The sequence below is a fragment of the Haliotis cracherodii genome, unplaced genomic scaffold (genome assembly GCF_022045235.1).
Source record: "Haliotis cracherodii isolate W230 unplaced genomic scaffold, xgHalCrac1.p SCAF_7, whole genome shotgun sequence".
Lineage (NCBI taxonomy): Eukaryota > Metazoa > Mollusca > Gastropoda > Lepetellida > Haliotidae > Haliotis > Haliotis cracherodii.
In genome coordinates, this window is record NW_027266330.1 from 10,369,686 (window position 1) to 10,393,394 (window position 23,709).

Consider the following 23,709-nt stretch of genomic DNA (forward strand, 5'->3'; position numbering starts at 1 on the left):
GGTTCCGGTTACCAAGCCAACGCCCAATGGTAACCAGGTTAGCGCCCTGGTCATCAAAAAGACTCCCTATACTACTGATAGTCCCCTTTTACGGCAAGCATGGGTTGCTGAACACCTATTTTACCCCAGATCTTCACGGGTCTTCACCATGGCCATCATTTTAGAAAATCAGCTAACGTTAAAAAAATATATATCAATATGATATATATTCTAACATTTCCCCGTGGCGTGTATACATGTACCTGAAACGATCGTCAGCTAAAAGGACTACCCTCTACGACGAAATTTTGGAATATACTAGTTTATCAGATGATTTATGTCACAAATTGTGTGCATATTTTTCGGTTTCATTTCATATGTCAGCCAGTTGTTCTAGTTATTGCGTTTTCTTGAATAATACAATTTCACTTGTACCATAGATGTATTATTCGAGGTGATTAGATTCAACTTATCAAACCGAGAATTGTGTATGTTTGCATGTTGCAGGTTGATATGATGTACCCTACCGAAGCTAATACACTTGGCAGAGCTCATTTCCTGATTGTCGAGTGTGTTTGCTGTTAAACGCCGCAAACAGCAATATTCCAGCCCTATGACGGCGGTCCGTAAATAATCGAATATGGACTAGACAATTCAGTGATTGGATACGATGACATGCATCAACCAAGTCAGCGAGCCTGACTCTCTGATTCATTGAGCTGCAGGGGTTGCTTTTGACCCAAACTTATTAAAATCAAGTCTTAGTTTTCGCTACCGCTTAACAAAGATCTGAGGACATCCCATTACGGATCACGTCAGAACGACCTATCGCGAATTTTGACCGACAATGAAATGACCGACAAGAAATCGACATTAGCCAATCAGAAGGAAGCTTTCTCGAGCTTTACGACACTACTTTCAAACTTTCGAACATATTTTGACGTATTCTCGATTAAAAAAAATAAACTGATTAGAAGAATATTCTCGAATGGCTTGTAGATGGCCTAGATTGTATGGATATAATCATAAAACCCGTAACTGTCGTTCGGATTATCCCGTGTTGAATAGTTCGTGGTTGCATGATTAGAAAACACATTCCGAGTGTCACTTTCATGATCTGGTAAGCGACGCTCTAAATGGTTAGATGAAAGGTCGTTCTGACGTGACCCTAAATGGGATGTCTTCAGATATTTGTTAAGCGACAGCGAGAACTAAGATCTGATTTAAATGAGATTGCTTTGGACCTATATTCTCACTCGGAAATGTGTGGGATCTATACTGAACAACAAAAGTTTCTGTGACATTGTATACGATTTAATGCAAACTTGTGTTTTTTACCAAATGTGAAACAATTTCGGTAAACAGATAAAAGACTCCTGTAAGTGTTCAAATGGTTTAATTTGCCATACTGACTTTCATGAAATAACATATGAACATGCTAAAATGTCAATATACAAATCAATAGCTTGTGTGTCCACCTCTGGTTGCGATGCAAGCAACACATCTTCGTCTCATGGAATGGACCAGGCGTCGCACAAAGTCCTGTGGGATATCTGTCCGTATCTGCTAGAGCATGTTTCGAAGTACCTGGAGTCTCTGTGGAACAAGTGGTTGACGTCGAAGGCGCCAATCCGCCTCATTCAACATGTGCTCGATTGGTGAGAGATCAGGGGAGCGAGCGGACATTCACGTTGTTTTGTTGAAGAGTCCCCTGAACAAGTCGAGCAATATAAGTCAGGGCGTTGTCATGCTGAAAGGTAATGCCTGGGCCATGACGACGCAAAAACGGTAGAACAAAAGGGCCGATCATCTCGTCGCGTTAGAGCTGTCCATTGAGATTTCCCACTTCCACTATCAAACGGGTCCTCTGTCTTGCTGTAATCCCACCCCATACCATAACGCTGCCGCCCCCGAACCGATCTTCTTCCATGACACATTGAGTGACGTAGTGAAATGCATTGGGTCAACTTTTGCATGGAATGCATGCTTTTCTGTAGCAGTTGCGTTTTTGTGACTTGATTCCATACATGTACTACAATACTGTAAACCAAACTTTACTTGTTTGAAAAATAAACTAAAATATTGGTGTCACAGGGACTTTTGTTGTTGAGTATATTTCTTTTGATAATGACACATTTTGAAGGACTTCAAAATTTCAGTATTTAATTGCAAAAATATCGAGCATTCCGTACATATTACATGTTCTACCATGACACTGAATGTTTGATTCGGATTGGTTAAAAACAAGGGTCGATTCCGCACATGTGTACAATGTGTGAAGCCCATTATCCACCGCCGTGATATTGCTGGAATATTGCTGAAAGCAATCAGTGGTCAGCTGTCCTTTTGTGTTGAGTGGTTGTTCCAGGGGCTCTGACTTTTGATGTATGCATTTCGCGTTGTTGAGGTTGGTATGTGGTTGGCTTTCCTTTGCGTGTGTTTATGGCGGCTGATGACATCGTTGTCTGATGGTTATTCGTTGACACATGTTTGAGGTACGGTCGTTGTAGCGCAGTGGGTTCTCCTTTGGGAAAAGGTTTCTTCTGATTATAGAGATTTTTTTGTGAAAATTTTGTATTACTGTTAACAAAATAGATCCGAACATATGCAATTTTCATGCCTAAAATGGGTATTAGTTTTCTAGGAATGCACTTTCTATTATGAGTGCATGAGAGGGGATTTTCTCCACTTTTAGCAATATTCCAGCAATATCACGGCGGGGGATACCACAAATGGCTTCACACATTGTACCCATGTCGGGAATCAAACCCGCGAGGTTTTAACCGCGAGGTTATCCGACCGCCCACTTTCATGATTATGTCTTGAGAGCTGTTCTATCTTTTCCTTGTACTAATTAGATATTTTCAAGTAAAATGTTGTTGTCATTGCTTGAAAATGTTTGAAATGATTACAGATGTAGTTGTGTTTAATGTTTTAATGATCATCGACTCCCTCTGAGCCATCTAGCAACACTTTAACATGGACAGCGGACTAAAGGTTTTGTTTTTTCGATGATATCCCAATATTCCGGACCACGCAAACCAGTGACTGAAAGTATGAGCAACAATCCACACCAGTGGTACATGTGATCGATAACTAAACTGCCAGGCACAAGAAGTATACACACATGTTTGATGGAGGTCAAAGAATGAAACAAACAAGAAACGGTCATTCGATGGTCATTACCTAAAGTTTGCAGTGTTTCGGTGACTGTTTTCTGTCCAGTAACAACTCGTTTGTATATGTTGGTCAACTCAAATTTTCAAGTGCATGATTTCTTTTGCCCGGGAGGTTATCATGTTATCTCCACATTACAGTTGGAAATACGCTGATGTCTCTGATGTCACTGCCTACCAGTGTAGCTTATTATCGCAATACCTTGGCACGCCACATCTATATTATTCAGCATGAGAACGAATATTGTGAAGGAAACTGCATATTGATTCAATTCATGTGCCATGACCGAACCTTGAGTTAATTTCCAATAACATTTCACGAACAATACTCGACTCCCTTTAATCAATAGCGAACCAGCTCGAAACAAAAATATCGCCCCAAAAAAACACGCTTTTGATAGTGATTGTGTTTGTTTAACTGCATTTATCAGCTTCAAGGAAAAGGAAAGCATTTTCGTGGGAATGATATTTTGCCAAACCAAAAGCATACCAAATTGTATTATGTCCGACAAAAGCATCAAAGAGATTGCCTGGTGCTTGGCTTCTCAGAATAGTCACTCATGACCAGTGTTATTGTCTGTAACTCAACGTAAATAATTACAAACGAGTGTTTATTTAACATATATACAGCTACTGATTGTGAACAAACAAAATTATTGGCAGCAACAGAATTGGATTTACCTTGTGTGACAAAGTGTATATTAGATTTCCTGAACCTCATGTCCAGTCTGTCTTTGGCGTTGGATCGTGTTCGAGAAATAGTCATTTTTTTATTTTACTTAATAGGAGTACCGATTCTATTAATTTATATTGTATTCACATCATGTACTTTCAAATAGAATAGAGAATAGTGAGTGAGTGAATATGGTTTAACCAAACTCAGCAATGTTCAAACTGTGTCACGACGGACTTTGCAATCAAGTAAGGTTCAGACCAATTCGGAAATGTCAAGCGCAAGGTATCACAAACAACGCTGCATACCGTTGGCGTACGATGACACGCAATTAACACAAGTCACAGAAGCTGACCATCCGGTCTTTATTTAATTTAGTTCCCTCTTACAGTGAGTGAGTGATTTGGCCTTAACGCATTAACAGAATGCCAGTCATATCACAGCGTGTCAGCTTTATGTGGGAGGAACGCCGGAAGTGATCCAGATCTTACACGTTTACCTCTTTGGTGAAACCCACGAGCACGGGTAAGGTGCTGACAAACATAGAAACATAATCGAGGCAAAACCGTGATTCGAACCGAAGAACACGGTTTTTAACGTGCCCAAGGGATGGGACTTTGCACACTGACACCCGTGTCCCCGTGCTTCTTACAAGCACCAGAAATACACATTCGTACCTGGTTCCGCTCATGTATCCATAGGCACTTTTGAATTTCAGTCGTGTTTAAACATTTAAATCGTTGCAATAATCACATTGTATGCTTTCTCTAGTCTTTAGTGAACAATAATGGGAAGTATCTAATATCAATATTGTCATAAATGTGACCCACCAGGAGAAAAGGGACGTTAGTGGTGCAAGGAAACAATTGTGCTGTGACGTCATGAATACGTTTGACACCAACCGACTTCAGTGAAGACAGACATGTGTGATGTCATGCATCTCAGTAATGATAATGAATTGAAGCTTGTGAATTGTATATTTGTGTTCCGTAGATGATGTAGTTTTAAAATAAAACGAAATGTCAAAATGCTTTATCTCATGATTGGTCACAAATACTGAATGACCCTGAAAACGATTTGAGGGTAGAGTTTTATCGTCCATTTTTATGATTGGTTGGTTGTTTAACGCCGCTATTTCATTTTAACCCTTTTCATGAGTGAGTGAGTGAGTGAGTATGGTTTTACGCCGCTTTTAGCAATATTCCAGCAATATCACGGCGGGGGACACCAGAAATGGGCTTCACACATTGTACCTATGTCGGAAATCGAACCCGTGTCTTCGGCGTGACGAGCCAACGCTTTATTCACAAGGCTACCCGACCGCCCCCTTTTCAGGAGCACATTCTTGACAAAAGTCGCACTTGCAGATGACTCGTGACTTGTTACTATAGATATATGCAGCGTGGTAAAGGCCACGTAATAATTATACTCGAAGGTGGCAACGTACACACCCGTTACATGAGTTTGTTTATTGTCTGACGCCGCACTCAGCAATATTCCAGCTGTATGACGGTGGTCTGTAGTAAATCGATTCTGGACCAATCCTTTGATTTACAACATCGATCCACGCAATTTGGATACGATGACATGTATCAACCAAGTCAGCAAGCCTGACAACCCGATCCCGTAAGTCGCCCCTTACGACAAGCATAGTCGCCTTTTACTGTAACACTGTGTTGCTGAAGTTGCCTATTCTACCCCGGATCTTCACGAGTCACACCTGTTACTACCCTTTGTGTTCAATTGCGTCTGTCATGAATAAATTGTGAATGTTGTATCACAAGCCCTCTCGAAGGTCACCTTGCCCCAGGTCTTAAGTTTTCTTATTCGTATCAGTACATTTGTTTCCTCGAAGGGTTGACAAGAGGCAGAGGCTAATCGAATGTAATATATTTATTTATCATATAATATATTTTTTAAATTACATTTTTTTCTTTTTACAATATTCTTTTAAAAATAGAGTTTATCAAATAAAACGTTATATATTTTATCAAAGTAACAGTTGAAGTCTTGCGTCTAAATAGTTCTAAAATAAACATTGGTATATGGCAAAGAAAAAGCAGGTAGTTAACGAATATGGATATAAGCAACAATTGACAACGCAATCATTTCAGAATAGAATCAGTTCATCATGAGATTTCGGTCCGTGAATAATATTAAATGCTAGGAACAAAGATGAATCTTACAATCTGACAGATATACACTCTTTTATATTCCACTTATCATCAGTGTGCCTTAAACTAAAATTCGCGAGGCTAGATTGAAACAAAGTAGTGAATAGTGCTTCTTCGGGAATGAATAGTTGAAGGACATAGTTTGCTTAAGTATGGTGGTAGACATATTATCTGACTGCGAATGGTGATACTGGTCTTTTGGTTTGGCCTATAATGACACGACGAAGCTCAGTACTGTTACTTTACTTTCTTATTGAAAAGCTCAAGCATTAACAATGTTCTGTAGGAAAACCATAGTTGTCTCTGATATTAGAATGCTTTTTTCACAGCGATTCATACAAGTTCATCAGAGTGATGTCCAGTCTGATTAAAAGAAAGCCCGACGCAGCGTGTCTGCAAATGATGCAGCCGGGGCCAGAATCATAATCCACATTTTTGACCTGAAACATGTTTGAATAAGATGACAAAAACAATTCTAAAGAATTGACAAGGTTTGAAAACATTTTTAGCTAAATAAACTATAGTTAAACAACATTGCAGTTATAAAGATTGGATACGTTGGACTGTGTGTTACATAAGAAATGAAATGTGTTAACATATCCTGGATTAGACTGTTGACAGGCATTCAAGGGTGTTGGTTGTCCAAGAAATGTCGTTGACAAAATATGAAGACAGCGGTTTGTCAGTTAGCAGACAGTTAGCACCTGTAGGTGCCGTTTTGCTGTAGCTGAAGTCGATGCATGAATGATGTCTGTGACAAATGATGCCACAGTCGCCGGCAGTCATGGCTGATGTGGTCAGAAACGGCCGGGACACCTTGTTCTTTGTGGATTTGAAGTTTGAACCTTGGACAGAAAATTCATCATAACTGACATTCATTGTGTAATCAGGTTTAGAATATGTGTAACTTATTGGTACATTAGTATGTCTGACGTTTTAATGATTTTACATGGTAATCATGTTTTATCCCTTGTTCACATTTATTTAACCTCGGGTTATAACTGTGGTCAATACAGGGCTCCAGATAAGCTGCGTATCTGCGTAAAATACGCATCAGAAATACAGAAATACGCAGTAAAATAAAATCCAAGCGTCTCAAATACGCAACGAACTTTACAGATACGCTACAAAAATAAAACTTGTGCGTATCATCAAAATATTGTGAAGTAACACATATTCGATTCGCAAATCAGCAACTTATTTTGAAATTATAAACGGGCATTCCGTCAACCTTGCCAAACTCCACGATGACAGTTACATCATGATCATTTCTTGTGGAAGTATCGTGGTATTTTTGAGTCCTACAAAGCTCCCGAACCCACACTACACCAGTTTGCAGGGACTAGATGAATAGAGTATTTACATATTTAACTTAAATACCCACATGTGTAAAAACTAGTGGGTAACAGAAATTTGAATACTCAGAAAGAATTACTGATACCCAATGATTTTAAAATGCATGGGTAAAATACTCACAATACCAAAAGCTTATCTGGAGCTCTGTGACAATAGTATATATAATCATACTGATTATGGTGAGGATATAGTTATGAAGTTTGAACCACTGTGACTCACGATATGGCTTTTTAGTTCCTTCCCCTTGAACATCAACATGTCCGATACCGAGGCGCTGGCTGGTTGTGGCATTCCTTGAAACACGCACAAAACGAACGGGGAATGTGGCATTGCAGGTGAAGGTGAATTCCTCCCCACTGGCAACAGTGCTGGACACATTCCCACACCATTCCACCTGGACATCAGGGCAGAGGCTGATATCTTTGTCCAACACCTCCACAGAAACAGCTGCCATGAAAGTAGCTGGAAACGAAAGGCACTCTGTTCTTATAGACAACAGACAGGCGGTGCTAATAACAATCTATGTTTGCCTGTTTGTTGTTTAACACTGCACTCAGCAATGTTCCAGCTTCATGACGAGCTGATTGACCAGACAATCCAGTGACTGACATCATCAGCAACAAAATAAGCAATTTTGTTTTGGGGATACGAGCGTAGCTCTCCGATCCATTTAGGTGCCTCTTAGGAACCGACCATTTGATATTCTGGTTGGGAGCAGGGGAGGTGTGGAGCTGGGATTTTATATCGAGATTATATATTTTTTCACTGTGAGCCTTCAGTGAATTTTTTTTTTAAACAAACACCTTGTAACTATGTCATTTTTATGTGACAGGTAATTCCTTTCCATCAGCCTAAACCATATTTCTATTCCACGAATTTTCGGGGACAATTTATTTTTTTAGATAACCAGACGAACATGTGATTGTCATAGAAACGATACATCAAACAAAAACGAAAAGAAGCTATTCAGCTTACCCCATCCGTTAGTGGCTGCTGTGAGGGTGATGTTGTTGATATTGAAGTAGCCGCGCAGGTCCACCTTCCACCAGGTCAGTTTTTCAAGCTGTGTTAATGACCCAGATGACCTGTGGGCTTCACTGAGAGCCCGACTTGCGCCAATGGCAGTACTACTTTGCGTTGCAACTTTCCCATCTGCTATACTTTCACCTGAAGGAGATCATAAAGAGCCGTTTTAACTACACTGTTGAAGAACGTATCGTGAAATTCTCACTGTATCAGTGGTATTGTTAGTTTGTTCTGTGAGGAAATGTAGATGTCATCGTACAGCGCAATACATTAAGCCCCCGGGCATAGATGGGTACAACATGTCGGCATGTCCTCACGTTCCTGTTTGTTTGTCGTTTAACGCCACAATATTCTTGCGATATGACGGCGGTCGGTAGATAATCGAGTATGGACAGTGATTGACAGAGCATTGTTCCATGCATTTGGGACACGATGACATGCAACAACCAGGTCTGCGAGCCAGTCTACCCGATCCCGTTAGTCGCCTCTTACAACAGGCATAATCGTCTTTTACGGCAATCTTTGGTGGCTGAAGACCTATTCCAACCCGGATCTTTACGGCTGTGTTACAGAGAGTTGTCTCTTACGAGACTCATAGTCTCGCCTTACGACAAGCATGGGTTGCTGAAGACCTATTCTAACCCGGATCTTCACGGATCTTACATTCCTTTCCATTTCATGGTATTTCAAAATAATTTCGCCAAAAGGAAAACTGCAGAGTGGCTTTTTCTCCACTTTTACAGATCATAATATCACGCAGAATACATTGATTCAGGTAAGCCACATAACTGGCAGTTCGTATCCTTTCGGCCACCTCTGATATAAACGTGTAACCATATTCTCAACTAAATGAAACTGGTCGGTTCATGGGCCCTCGAGGATTCATCATTTGTTTTTTTTGGATTAAGATCGTGATATCGACATATGCAACAGCTGCTCGACGAATAACTTCTCATCACTCTGTATTGAAGGAAACATTGATATGGGACATTGCAGATTAACCTCATGTTTGATACACGTGATACTGTGTCACAATGCTTTCCAATCTCATTAAAATCAGATCTTATTTCTCGCTATCGCTAAACAAGTGAGTGAGTGAGTGAGTGAGTTGTATTTAAAGTCACATCGGCAATATTGCAGCCATATCGTGACTATCAAGGTTTTATGTTTATAAATACAATTTTACTTATATAAAAACCTGCCAACGAAGGATAGTAAAAAGTACTAGACTTATCACAGAAAAAGATGTTAAAACTAGTATGGAATCATAAAAAAATAACACTTATACTTAACTATCGCTAAACAAAGGTCTGAGGACATTGTATTAGGGGTCACGTTAGAACGACCTTTCACCCGACCAATCAAAGCGTTGCTTACCAGCTCGTGAAAGTGACAGACCTCGAAAACGTTAATACGGGGTATTCAGAACGACAGTTACGACCCCGACGACTGATTCCGTGAAAATTGTCGTCTCCGTGGGATAAACATTTGAACGGAGGAGGCGTTGCACAGTACGTGGGAAGCACTGCCATACAATCTCAACAATATATTAGACATTCTGGAATGTTCGTTCAGTTTTCAAAATTTTAATCGAGAACTGTGTTAACATATTTTTCAAACGTAGTCTGAAGTGTTTTTTTGTTTATTGTTTAACGCCACACTCAGCAATATTCCAGCAAAATGACGGCGGTCTGTAAGTAATAGAGTCTGGACCAGACAATCCAGTGATTGACATCATAAGCATCGATCCACGCAATTGAGATACGATGACATACATCAAACAAGTCAGCTAGCCTGACCATCCGGTCCCGTTGGTCGCCTCTTACGACAAGCATAGTCGCCTTAACTTTTACGGCAAGCATGGGTTGCTGACGACCTATTCTATCCCCGATCTTCACGGGTCTTTGCAACACAGTAAAGGCATTAGCACATAAAGTGCTACGACGGTAAGATTCTATTTCTCATCCAGCATCGTTCTTTCAACAGTTTCATTTTGTAAACAGTGGTGTGAGTGAGTACGGTTTAACGACGCTTTTAACAGTATTCCAGTTATATCACAGCGTGTCAGCTTAATGTGGGAGGAAAGCCCGAAGTGATGCAGGTGTCAGACGTTTACCAGTTAAGTGAAACCCAGGAGCACGGGTATGGTGCTGACAAACCTAGAAACATAATCGGGGCGAACCGGGATTCGAACCCACAATTATAGATTTCTGGCGGGCCCAAGGGAAGCAACTCTGCACAGCGAATCTCGGCGCCTAAGACGACTGGGCCACCCGTGACCCCTTAAACAGTAGTAATGCTTAGTGTAAAAAGATACTGCTAACCAGCTGCAGAAGCAGGGATATAAGTGATGTCAGTTGACGTCATGATAACTGACGATGTCACAATGGTGTCTAAAGCATTGTGATGCTATTTTATTGCAGCGAAATCTCCTAGCGATAACTCCTTCGTAGACCAGGGGTGCGTTGCAAAATGCCAATCGCTTGCAAGCGATGCTCAGCTATTCGCATCACAACAGGGCGCTAACTCTTAGGCGCTTGCGATCACACCGATCGCGGGCTGAGTTCGCTTCGTTCTCAAACCGAAATAGCGGCTGTGTTCGACAGCTGAACAAGAAATTCTTGACTGAATAAATTGGAAAATGGGCAAAGCCACTTTACATAGCTGTTTCCTCAGTGTGCTCCACATCTTCAAAGTTGTCATTTATTCATCGGCTCGTCATCGAGCCTCTTCTATTACGCTATTCAACAAGGCAAGGCAACCAAGCGGTAGTTGCGGGAAGAGTGCGGTAGCCCTTTGATCTTGTGCAGACCCCGGGATGGGGCTTGCAACGCGCCCTGGTATTGGATGATAAACTCGTATTGGACACGTGTTGACCTGTTGTTTTGTCAGCAATAATGTCATCACTTATCAAGTGTTCAGATGTATAGTAAATGTGTGTGTCTTCCCACAGTTTATGGTATGGCCATGCGTTTCCTTTCTTTGGAGTGTGGGAGATCGGGTAGCCTAGCGGTTAAAGCGTTCGCTCATCACGCCGAACACCAGGCTTCGATTCCCGACGTGGGTACAATGTGTGAAGCCCATTTCTGGTGTCCCCCGCCGTGATATTGCTGGAATATTGCTAAAAGCGGCGTGAAACCATACTCACTCACTCACTAATGGGAGTGTTTTTATTGGATATGTGCGATAACCTTATCTGTTGCTAGGGCTTCATTTAATGTCTCATTGATCGTTTAAATAATGTTTTACGAGATTATATGTGCTAGTTGACTAAAATACATAAAATACAAGATAACTGCGATCTTATTATTATAATTGTTTCCCTTTAACAAAGGTTATTGTAAAAAGCCTGGTATTTACATTCCCAATTATAAATGCACGGCAGAAAAAAAAGTTGTTTGAGTCGTGACCATCTCGTTTTCCCACGTTTTCGCTTGACAACGGTATAAGGATCTGTACCGAAACGTCGACGTTACACCATTGTGGAAACTTAATTATGTTCGTAAGTTATTTTAAATTATTGAGCGAATGAGAGTAAGATTCTACATCACCTTAAGTCAAATCACCTGGGTGAGTGAGTGTGTTGGGTTTAACACAGCTTTTAACAGCAATTCAGTTAGATCACGGTGTGTCAGCTTAATGTTGGAGGAAAGTCCGAAGTGTCAGACGTTTACCACTTCGGTGAAACCCACGAGCACGGTTATAGTGCTGACAAACCTAGAAACATAATCGGGGCGAACCGGGATTCGAACCCACAATCATAGATTTCTGGCGTGCCCAAGGGAAGCAACTCTGCACAGCGAATCGCGGCGCCTCAGACGACAGGGCTACCGGTGCCCCCCAAATCATCTGGGGGATCCGTATTGCTAAAATGGGCACGCTGAAGGACATAATTTACAAACTAAGATACGCATTGTAATGCGCCTATTGTTAAGCAATTCCTAAAGATGCATTTGGAAACCAGCCCTGAATTTCAAGGTAACGCAATGCTATGGGACGCAACTTTTCGAATTGAAATACGCCCCCCTCCACGACATTGCCACACGTGGCCATCACTCTTAGTAGTAAAGTGAAACAATATAAACAGCCAGGGGAGGTGTAGGGAGTACTTGCCATTATTTGTGTTTTGTGTAAGGTAAACATATCTGGTTAGAAACGTTACGTATATCTTCATGCCAATGACACCGCAGATAATAACCCTTTTAAATGCCTGACGACCTTTTTTTGTGATGGTAATTTAGGTTGTCTTGAGTGTTGGTTTCATCACAATTAGGAAATGGCCTCTTTAACAAGCAACTTGAAAATGAAATACTCACCGAGTACTGTATGCTGTATTGTAACACTGACAGCTGCAAGGACGAGGTCACGCAACCACATCTTTTCCCGACTGACCCGGGAAAGATTGTGGGTAGTTACGTTCGGGAGTTGACTGTAAAGATTTCTGATACCAAATAATAAGAATTATTTACTATTTATGAAAAAGCCAGGCGTAATGACTTCCCAGTAACGAACGTTAATAAGTAATGCCAAGTCTTCCGCAGTAAAGGTTGTCCCGTAATGAAGTTATACAACACGACAAAGGCGACAAGTTCAAGTTCTTGAGACAATTGTGCTCAAACCATGTGTGCTTGAAATTAGATTTCCTGTTCACAGATAGGTTTGAAGGTATTTTAACCGGTATTTATTGATATGTGAGTGCAGCCATATGTGATTCAGGCCTTAGATGTTCACCACATTGGTTAGCAAACGACTTTGGAATTAGAAACCACGATCGAGGGTTGTGGGCTCTCTTAACACCCTTGAGACCCGTGAAGATTCCGGGGTAGAATAGGTCTTCAGCAACCCATGCTTGCCGTAAAAGGTGACTATGCTTGTCGTAAAAGGCGACTAACGGGATCGGGTGGTCAAGCTCGCTGACTTGGTTGATGCATGTCATCGATCCCAATTGCGTGGATCGATGTTCATGATGTCAATCACAGGATTGTCTGGTCCAGACTCGATTATTTACAGATCGCCGTCATATAGCTGGAATATTGCTGAGTGCGGCGTTAAACAACAAACCAACCAACCAACCAACCAACTTAACACCCTTGACGACTGGACCAACCCTGCCCCCTTCTTGTCATAGTTTTCGCGTTAACGGTCACTAACAAATATATGTGTAACAATCAAAGTTGATTAACAACTGAACGGTTAATCAAACATTTTAATGTTAATGAAACTACTTTACAGTGGATACACTGAGATGTCGTTAATCATCGGACAACGTTAACGAAAGAGTGAGAGAGAGAGGGGGGGGGGGGGGGGGGGGGGGGCGGCACGAGGGTAAATATCTCAATTTTCCCCTGTCACGAGATGAGAGTGACATATTTCACGAGCCACATGGAATATCCTACTTATTGCATAATTTTTGTGCAGTTATCAACCGGAAAATTAAATCATTTCAATACAAATGAAAAACATTAAAAGGTAAATTCACCCAACTTAACACGCCTAACACGGCTTAACAATAGGCGCATTAAACTATCTTAGTTTGTAAATTAGTCAGATTTATGCCCTTCAGCGTGCCCATTTTAGCAATACGGATCCCCCAGGGGTTTTGAGGAGCACGGGTGGCCCAGTCGTCAAAGGCGCCGCGATTCGCCGTGTCTTGGGCACGCAAGAAACATATGATTGTGGGTTCGAATCCTGGTTCGCCCCGATTATGTTTCTAGGTTTGTTAGCACCATACCTGTGCTCGTGGGTTTCACCGAAGTGGTAAACGTCCTAGACCTGCTTCACTTCGTGCTTTCTTCCCGAATTAAACTGACAAGCCGTGATATAACTGGAATACTGTTAAAAGCTGCATTAAACCAAACTCACCCACTCACCCAGGTGATTTGACTTAAAGTGATTTTAAATCTTACTCTCATTCATGTTTGCAATGTGTACAGTGTGTGAATCCCATTTCTGGTGACTTCCCTCTTGATATTGCTGAAAGCGGCGTAAAACAATACTCACTCACTCATCCCCTGATGTGTCATGTCACAAGTTTTGCCTTGCATTTGCACTTTTCTCAACACCCATAACTTACGTTAATAGTTTTCCAGTTCTATAGAACCCACAAAAGTCAAATGATTGCAACCCTAGAAAAAAAAATCATCTCACCCGTCTTCTCAGGCTCGCTTTAGTTTGATGTTGGTCACGAATACACAAAACTGTCCAATTTACGTGAACCGTAACCTTTATTTATTGATGCGTTTTACATGAAGTTGGTGTACGCCTGAGGATGATACCATTTCTATAACGAGCATACGATGCGTTTCCCTGTTTTGCCGTGTGTTCCTGTTGGTTTAGATGGGAGGTTCCATTGCCTTTGCGTGTGTTTGTGACGGGTAACGCCGGTGAGGCAGGATACGCTCATTTTTTGGTGAAACAACTTGTTTCATCGCTATTTGGTTTTGATCCATAGATACATGCTAATGTGTTAGTTGGAATCGTGCTTTATACTCTGCTTTTGACATACTTAGGGCTTTTTTTATACAAGTATTCAATGTCACAGGGTAAGCATTGTATGTTCCACCGTCGGCTCACCACTTTGAATGTTAAATATGTTACAAATTACATGACATACCTTTGTGAGTGGGTGAGTGAGTGAGTATGGCTTTACGCCGCTTTTAGCAATATTCAAGCAATATCACGGCGTCTTCGGCGTGACGAGCGAACGCTTTAACCACTAGGCTACCCGACCGCCTCGACATACCTTTGTTCGGTAAAACAGTTTATCAAGCATTGCCATGGACGGATAAGAGACCCCCTCCCCCCTTTTTATTTCGAAAAAAAACTTTTTTTCTGTATAAATTACCACCAAAGACAATAAATGCATCTTAATTGTGCACCCCCCTTTTCAAAAAAGCTGTATCCGCCCATGATTGCTGATGTTTCTGTAATATTCTATGATGACGTACTTATGTTACATAATTGGCATGACTTAATCAATTTGATCAAGCACGATAATTTTATCATTTTGTCACCATGTCAGACTGGCATCGAAACTAAAGTGCACAGCGAGGAGGAACAGGTATATTCAAGGGAAGTAACTCTTCATACCTTATTGGAAGCTATATGACGGGGGTCTGTGGACCAGACAAGCCAGTGATTGACATCACGAGCATCGATTCACGCAATTGGGATCAATGATGTGCATCAACCAAGTCAGCGAGCCTGACCGTCCGATCCCGTTAGTCGCCTCTTACGACCAGCATTGTCACCTTTTATGGCAAGCAAGACCTATTCTTTCCCGGGTCTTCACGGGTAGTCAATGTTTGTAGTGACACTGGATAATCTGTCTTGCTGATATTTTATCGTTACCACGTCATCAAAAGAAAAACATGCGTCTCAGTATGTTTTTGAGTGCTACTATCACACCAAAGTAGTTCTATCCCGTTCTACCCCGCTTTAAACAAAATACTAGAACGGGCTGTAATCACGGTAGAACGCGTAGTTTGGCGTAAAATACTATGCTAGTTCGTTCATAAGCTGTTCTCAATGCGTCTTTCTCGTTCTTAGCCAGTCGGCAGTCCGTTTGTATCCAGTTCAGATCGCAGTACGTCCTCATCTCGTCCCAAGTGCGTGTGTTTTCGCGTCCTGGCCCGACTCCTATGGATATCGAGCGCGTTGTAGCCATTCTTCAAGTTCAGGGCTCCGAGCTGTACACATCATGACTCCGAAGAGAAGTCGACCTGGTCGGTGCACACGTACTGAAATTTATGTCGGGCTGCACCACGTCGTAATATGTCTTTCTCGTTTTAAGTACGTTGTCAATCCGACTAATTGCAGAACGGGATGGACGGGAAAAGATTTTGAGCAGACTCAATGTTCAAGAGCACCATCCCAGTCCGAGCCCGTCCATGAGGTTCGTAAAAAGACTGTCAATAGTTGCTACTAAGTCCGCTACGTTCATACACAGTTGGAGTCCGATCGACAAAATGTGCACGAACGTATTGAGAACTAGTTTGGTGTGATGGGAGTATTATCAAATAAACACAGTCTGATCATCAACTGCTCTCCAAGGTGGCACAGATCATTTTCAAAACATTTTACTGACGTTTCATGATACAGTTTCACCATTTGATCAGTCGATAAACACAATATCGTATTGTCACCATGTCAGATTAGCAGTGAAACTATAGTGCACAGCGAACAGGGACAGGTGTTTTCAGGGGAAATAACTCTACGTGCCTTACTAGAAGTGTCCCTTCAAATATTTTACAATTCAATGAAACAGATGGGAACTTGTACTGTAAATGCTTGTGGGGACACAGACTAATTCTTATTCATCTTTTCTTAACATGCAAAAGGTAAATAAAGAACATTTAAAATGTTTTAAAAGATGTTCAGGTGAAACCATTTCAAAACATGTTATTCAAACATTAATTCATAACATGTCTTTAAAAGATTTTGAAAACTTTGTATATAATTATAAAATGTTTTGAAAACATTATTCCAGATCCTATTATCCAAAAGCATTATTTCCTTTTTGTAGAAACAATGTGAAGCCAGATACATGCCAACCCTATGAGGCGTAATGAAAATGAATTTTCTACAAGAAATGTTTACCTATACAGTGTTTATTCAAACAATAACCAGACTGCTGTAAGTCTCTGATATTTATTTAATTTTTCATCTTGCACGTGAGATGTTGCTGAAAAGTCATACCCGATCACATTTAAGAAATATCATGTTCTTAAAACGTTGGTGGAAGAGATATCGCACATACGTTTCGAAAACATTTGTGTTATATCATCAGTATTATCATACTATTATATTGTTAGCCACTGATAGCTATCGATATTTATTACGTGTTATTTCTGAAATATATTATTTAAAGTTTATTGTTTAACTTACCGTGGGACACGTTAAGTCATTTTTTGTCATAACGCGAAGCGGGGAAATGAATACAATGAAAATACTTTCCGGTCGACTAACTGTGTTGGATTGGTACATAGTCCAAAGGGCTAAATCGTATTTGCGTGAAGAAATTGGACCATCAGATTGTTGGTTCGTTTTTGCTCTAACACGCATGCGTGTAGTTTCTAATGTTCTAATGTATATTTGTAATATTTCCATAAAGATTCAAAGTCATCATATTCAGGTAAATATGTCTTCCTCCGCTCTTATCAATGTTCCAGCACTACCATGACGGGGTACACAAGACGTGGGCCGCTAGTCAGAATGTTTGTTGTTTAACGCCACACTCAGCTATAATAATGTTATGTGACGATGCTTCGTACATAATCGAGTCTGGACCAGTCAATCCAATGTCTGACAGCATGAGCATCGATCTAGGCATTTGTAAGTGAGTGAGTCTGACCATCAGATACCGTTAGTCGCCTCTTACGACAAGCATGGGTTACTAATGACAAATTCTAATCCTGATTTTTAGGGGGTCAACCCAAGTTATGTTCGTTGCTATTCATATAATTGTTACCGCTGTTGTGCTTGTGACGTATTTCATAGTTGTGCATTTGATACAAATATATATCACTCCCGCCCTGACCGATCTTCTTACGAAAAGCATGAGTTGCTGAAGACGAATTCTAACCCGGATCTTCACGGGTGTGAAAGTCAGTAGTCAAAAGGTATCACACATACTACATTGTCAGTGACTTGGTCATTGCTTGTTGCTTATTAACATCTTAATAGTGATCGTGAGTGCATCTGTAATAAGGAGATCGGCGTTAGGCAGTGTAGGCGATGACACCAATAGTGAACTAAAAGTGAACGAACCTGCTTACAGTGCTCGCAAACTGCTTGCTTGCAAACTGTACTGTACCTATAAACTGCTCCGCGATGACGGCGTGACTCGTAGCTAGTTATAATGCCTGTTTAAAAAGTATATTCCAATTTGGATTCCGGTTTAGAATAGGTCCTCAGTAGTCCATGTATGTAGTAAGGGGCGACTAATTGATTTTGTTGATCGTGTGCCACTAAACCCCGAGGTCATGGAACGTGACTCATAATATGAATCATTGGTTTGAAAGAAAAAGTGTCAAAAATATTTCTGGAACCATACAAATTCACGTCAAAAATCATTTTCAACAGGAACATTTTGAGTAATTATGTACAACACATTCGTGCTGGTTTGGGTACCCCCTCAATAGGTAACACCTGTTGCTCCACTATTATGTACCAAAAGCACATCTAGGAATAACCCCCGGATGTAAGCCAACCCTGACTTTTGAGAAGCTCGCAGCATGTATCTTACATTTCATTCTGCTTTAAATGAGCTACATATCTTGAGTTAATGAGTGGCCTGGTGGTATTTCTACACGTCATGTCGGCAATATTGCAGCTATTCGCAGTGAAATAAACATTTAACCATAGATTATAGAGTTAATTACAGTTTCACTCTCTTAGGTTCTCGGGTTAGAACAGGTTTCCAGCGACAAAGTGATATTTGTTGTACGGTCGACTTAATGGATCGGGTGGTCACTATTGCCTGTCATCATATACCAACGGGCTGGATAGTTCTGTGTAATATTAATCACCGGATTGTCTGGTCTAGACTCGATTATTTACAGACCGCCGTCATATTTCTGCTGGCAGAGTTGTAAAACAAACAAACAAAACACAAGCAGTATATATATTCCGAGAATAGCATGTGAGCGAAGAGTATTTTACCGACGTTCTGATCACTTTTCAAGCCAATTAGAGAAACTCGGAAGTTAAAGTGCATGTGGTTATGCCCTCTGATTTGTCATAACACATTTACTGCATACACTCGGTACAGCAACTAGGCTGGTAGCCCTCGGGTTGCAGCTGTCATTTTGTGAGGACAGTTGCTATTACACGGAAGTATTGTCATCTGCCGTTGACGTTGGATGATGTCCAGGTAAGTGTTAGTAAGTGAAAAATACAGCGTCATAACCTGTCCTTTCAGGGGCATCTACCATTTGAAAATGTAACGAATGACCAAATAATAATCTTCTTGTTCATTACTACGAGAGCAGCATGTCCGTGTACTGATTGTAACACCCTTATCAATCCAAGACAATAGTGTCAGCAATGATCCACGCCGTCATGGTTAGATCCACGCAATCCACGGTTTGTCTGGTCCGGCCTGGACGCGCCTATTTAAAGGCCACCATCATACAGCTGGAGTGAGTGAGTGAGTATGGTTTTACTCCGCTTTTAGCAATATTCCAGTAATATCACGACAGGGGGACACCAGAAATGGGCTTCACACAGTGTGCCCATGTCGGGAATCGAACCCGGGTCTTCGGCGTCACGAGCGAACGCTTTAACCACTAGGCTACCCGACCGCCCCCCATACAGCTGGAATATTGCGGGCGGAGTTTACGTTCTTTTGGCTTCTCTATCCGTCACATATTGAATACACTGCTACCAGTAGTAAAGACGTTCGCATTCAGTATTTGTATTTCCATTTCCTTATTATAAGGACAATTAAACCAAAACATGCAAACACGGCTGTCGAAACAGCAACACATTCAATTACCGGACGTAAAGCTGTTTTTTTTTCTTCAAAATGATCCATATGGAATAGGTTGTATAGGCGAGCAACACGTATCTGGAGAAGACACAAAAGTACGTGTTACTCGTTTTATTTATTTATTCCGATTCAGTCCTTTTTTGATAGTCAAATGCAGACTTACGCGTTTGGATACAACGTTGCTAGAGAAGCTCAGCCGATAAAACTCCCCATTAATACCGGACACTTACTGTTAGATCGTCTTCGTGTGATACCAAAAACTATACTTTTGAACTATGATATGCTGATCAGGAACTCTGTTTTTCTCGATTATTACTCTGACAACGGTACGGTCTAGCCTTGGTGAGATTCAAGTTGTATCATATGTGTATAAAACACGGTCTCGGTTACATTGCAGCTTCCTGATGGTTGTCCTGCTGTTTGCGGTCGCTGCTATTGTGATTTCACACACCCAAGGTAACTTTACGTTATGAAATATGTTGATTGTGTTATCTATGTAACCCACCGTCATAATATTTGAAATCGGCTCCCAGGAGAGTGGAAGGACTGTGGTTCGATCCCCGGCCTCTTCTTACCAAACGACTTTAAATGGTACTTGGTGTTAATTGAGCTGGTGCCTGGCACTCGGCAGTATGAGGATACTGTCGTAACTGCGTTCGTGTGTCAGGTACGACCCTACTACAGTTACTGAAAGTATTGCCGTTACTGGTCATCGTGGTCACTTAAGCCATGACTTTGCAACTCACCTTGTCAACATCAGCTCAGCTCCGTTAAGGAGTGATTGGTCTAACGACGCTTACTCCAAGTTGTCTCAATCAGCATCAATACTCGCATAATAAAGAAACGCAACACTAGCTTTATACTCACATTAGTTTTACCTACTCTCAGTCCATCTATCAGTACACGACAGGACCAGACCGGTCAGGCTCGTCACTAAATGGGGAGAACTTAGATCGATCGGGATTCTACTCGATCGATTGCAAACCGCGCTCTCCTCTCCTAATGTTGAAGGTAATGTTGGCCTGACTTTGTCACATGTCACAATACCTCGTTGATTCGTTAACAGTTAGATCTGACCATGAACTCATGTGTGTTGTAATCGTTAAAATACCAAAGCCTACGTGCCAGATTGATCATCTCTCTATTGATTTTGTGACTCACTCCGGATGCTAGAAATGAAAAGTATCTTACCTCTCGACGTGTTTCATTAACTAATCGACGATAACATGGAAGCAATCCAATGATAAATATGAAATGTCCAGAATACTCTTGTGATAAATGTGAAATGTCTTTTATCTATTAATTCCTTACGAACTAATAGTTCTCTGTCACAAACTTTGTATATCTAGTGCAACTCATCATTGCAGCTATAAACGGTTTGATTTGTTACCATTTTCTAATGTTTTTGAGACGCATTTTAACCTTATGACAATACTTTGTATGAGTGGGGTAACCATGTAAAGTGTGGATTAGAACAGGCACACACACGCGCATCCACTGGTGCGCATGCATGCATGAATGCATGCTAAATACTTGCACTAATCTGGAACGCTACGTTAACCCACATTTCATCTCAACACCGTACCGTAATTCTAATGGAAAGTGTTCTAACTTTCTATGACTGAATTGGTTGAGAAACAAATATCATGCTTTTCATATAGTTGTTAATGTATCACAACGTATGATTCCCTACATTTAAACTCCGGAACATGGCAGATAAGCAGTAACAAATATTACTTAACGTTTTTCAGCGGCGCACTGCGGAGAGAATCAACACTGTTCACATTGCTATTGGGAGACTGGAATCTGCCGGACAAAGTGTCATGCTGGGTATTATGATCTGAGATGCAGTACCCCTTGCAGTAGCCAATGCAAGAACAATGTCTGTGAAATGTCAGGTACCGGAATTGAAAGGTGCACGGAAGGTTGCAAACAAGGATTTCAAGGCTCCAAGTGCAAAATACCGTGTCACGATCCTGACAACACGTGTAAGCAATGCCCAGGCGCTTGTGATGGGGAATACTGCAATCTCGGCTCCTCGTGTGTTGCTGGCTGCAATAATTCATTCTACGGTTCTCACTGCAGTATATGTTCCAACAGATGCAAATCCTGTAATGTGCAAACAAGAACTTGTGAGGAATGTCATTCTGGACATGGTGGCGTGAACTGTGTCGGGGGTTGTGAAGATAATTGTAAATTTGGATGTGTACCCGGATTTTATGGTCCATTGTGTCTTGACATATGCAGTTTACATTGTCGTCCAAACCCAAAACCCATAGTTGGTAATCGTTCTTTGTCCGATGCAAAAAGTGTGCATTCCCAACTCGAATGTCAGCAACTGACAGGGGACTGTATTCATGGATGTATGGACGGCTGGTATGGACCACGTTGTTCGTTCAAGTGTAAATCTGTTTGCAGAGATCTAAAATGTGACAATACAGGAGCTTGTATACACGGTTGCATAACTGGAAACTACGGGAACGATTGTCTACCGTGCCCCGAGAACTGTGTCAACAGCACATGCCACACAGAGGAAGGATCTTGTACAGACGGATGTGTGCAAGGGTTCCATGGTACATTCTGCAACAATACCTGTGAGTCATGTCTCGGTGGCATTTGCAACCAAACCACTGGCAAACGGAACAATGGATGCGGAAACAACTGTTCCTCGCACAATTGCACTACAACAGTGAAAAATGATACTCGGATATTACAGCGAAATAAAACACAAGCCGACAAACCCGACGGTAATTCAGTTAAATTTGAAGATAAAATTATCAGCATTCTCAACCCTCTTAATTCTGGTGTTAGATTATATCCGAAGAATAATATTGTTTAGTTGTATTTATTTCTGAACATGACATAGTTTCTTTATAGCCGAGTGCTGCGATGGAGTCCTACGGTCACGACATGACCCTACATCACATGCAACTTGTAGAAAACACATGCAAAAACAGACTATAGAAATATAGCGCAATTCGCAACCATGTCGACATGTTAGCTACCGTCGAAACATGAAGTGAACGGGTTTACCGTTCTGTTATTACCTCAAGCTGTGGTAATAACATTATTAATAGTACGTGTGTAGGATAACGTGTGTACATATCTGGTTGTACAGCTATATCAATTTGCCAGTCGTAAACCCATCGTAAATATTTTTGAAAAATCTAACGGTAACTACCAGGGTAATCAGCAACCATAGTCTGAACAGGATTTTTGATGACGGTGTTCTCGGCCGTGATGTTAGGTCCTGTCTTGATCGTATGACCCCATCGCGGCTTTTGGCTGACTTTCTTCAATACACTATGCCATTCCGAATGAACAAATTCTTATATTCTTAAAATGATTATTGCAGCAATTTGACAGTTTTATTCAACAATCTTGTAGCTTTAATAATGGATGCATCACACATAATGGATATCATTTTCAGGAACTACTCCCAACCATGGTCCCCCTTCAGATGAAGGCGAAGGAAGAGCATATTACGTTGTCATGTCAACAGCAGCTTTAGTCGTTGCTGTCAGTGTTGCGATTGCGTCAGTCGTCAGAAAGATTTGCAAAAAAAGGTTATTGATGTCTTTCAATTCTTATTTTCTAACCGTCTAGATTATTGAGCTAAATGTGATTTTACACTGCATCTTCAAGATTCAAAGCATGCGTGTGTGATTTCTTATACTTGTGTTGTCTAACCACATTAATCTGTTTTCTATATATTCGCCCGTAATGTTCATTGTATAAACTATATTTGCATCTAACATAGTTCGAAGAAGAGAGACGCCAGAGGACGAGGCAATCATGATGTTATACCTAGACGTGTGGACACATTAAGCATGA

At 41.1% G+C, this 23,709-nt stretch overlaps 1 protein-coding gene across 1 annotated transcript in view; it reads right to left on the reverse strand.

Annotated features, from left to right (window-relative positions):
* Window positions 1–6,591: 6,591 nt before the first annotated feature.
* Window positions 6,592–23,709, reverse strand: part of LOC139448577 (uncharacterized) — a 64,375-nt gene continuing 47,257 nt past the window's right edge. The window contains exons 14-16 of the mRNA XM_071230146.1: window positions 8,334–8,525; window positions 7,578–7,820; window positions 6,592–6,847 (exon numbers count right to left, since the gene is read on the reverse strand). Of these exons, the coding sequence (XP_071086247.1) occupies window positions 6,609–6,847; window positions 7,578–7,820; window positions 8,334–8,525 (674 nt within the window). The 3' untranslated portion in view covers window positions 6,592–6,608. The remainder of the gene's footprint in view (window positions 6,848–7,577; window positions 7,821–8,333; window positions 8,526–23,709) is intronic.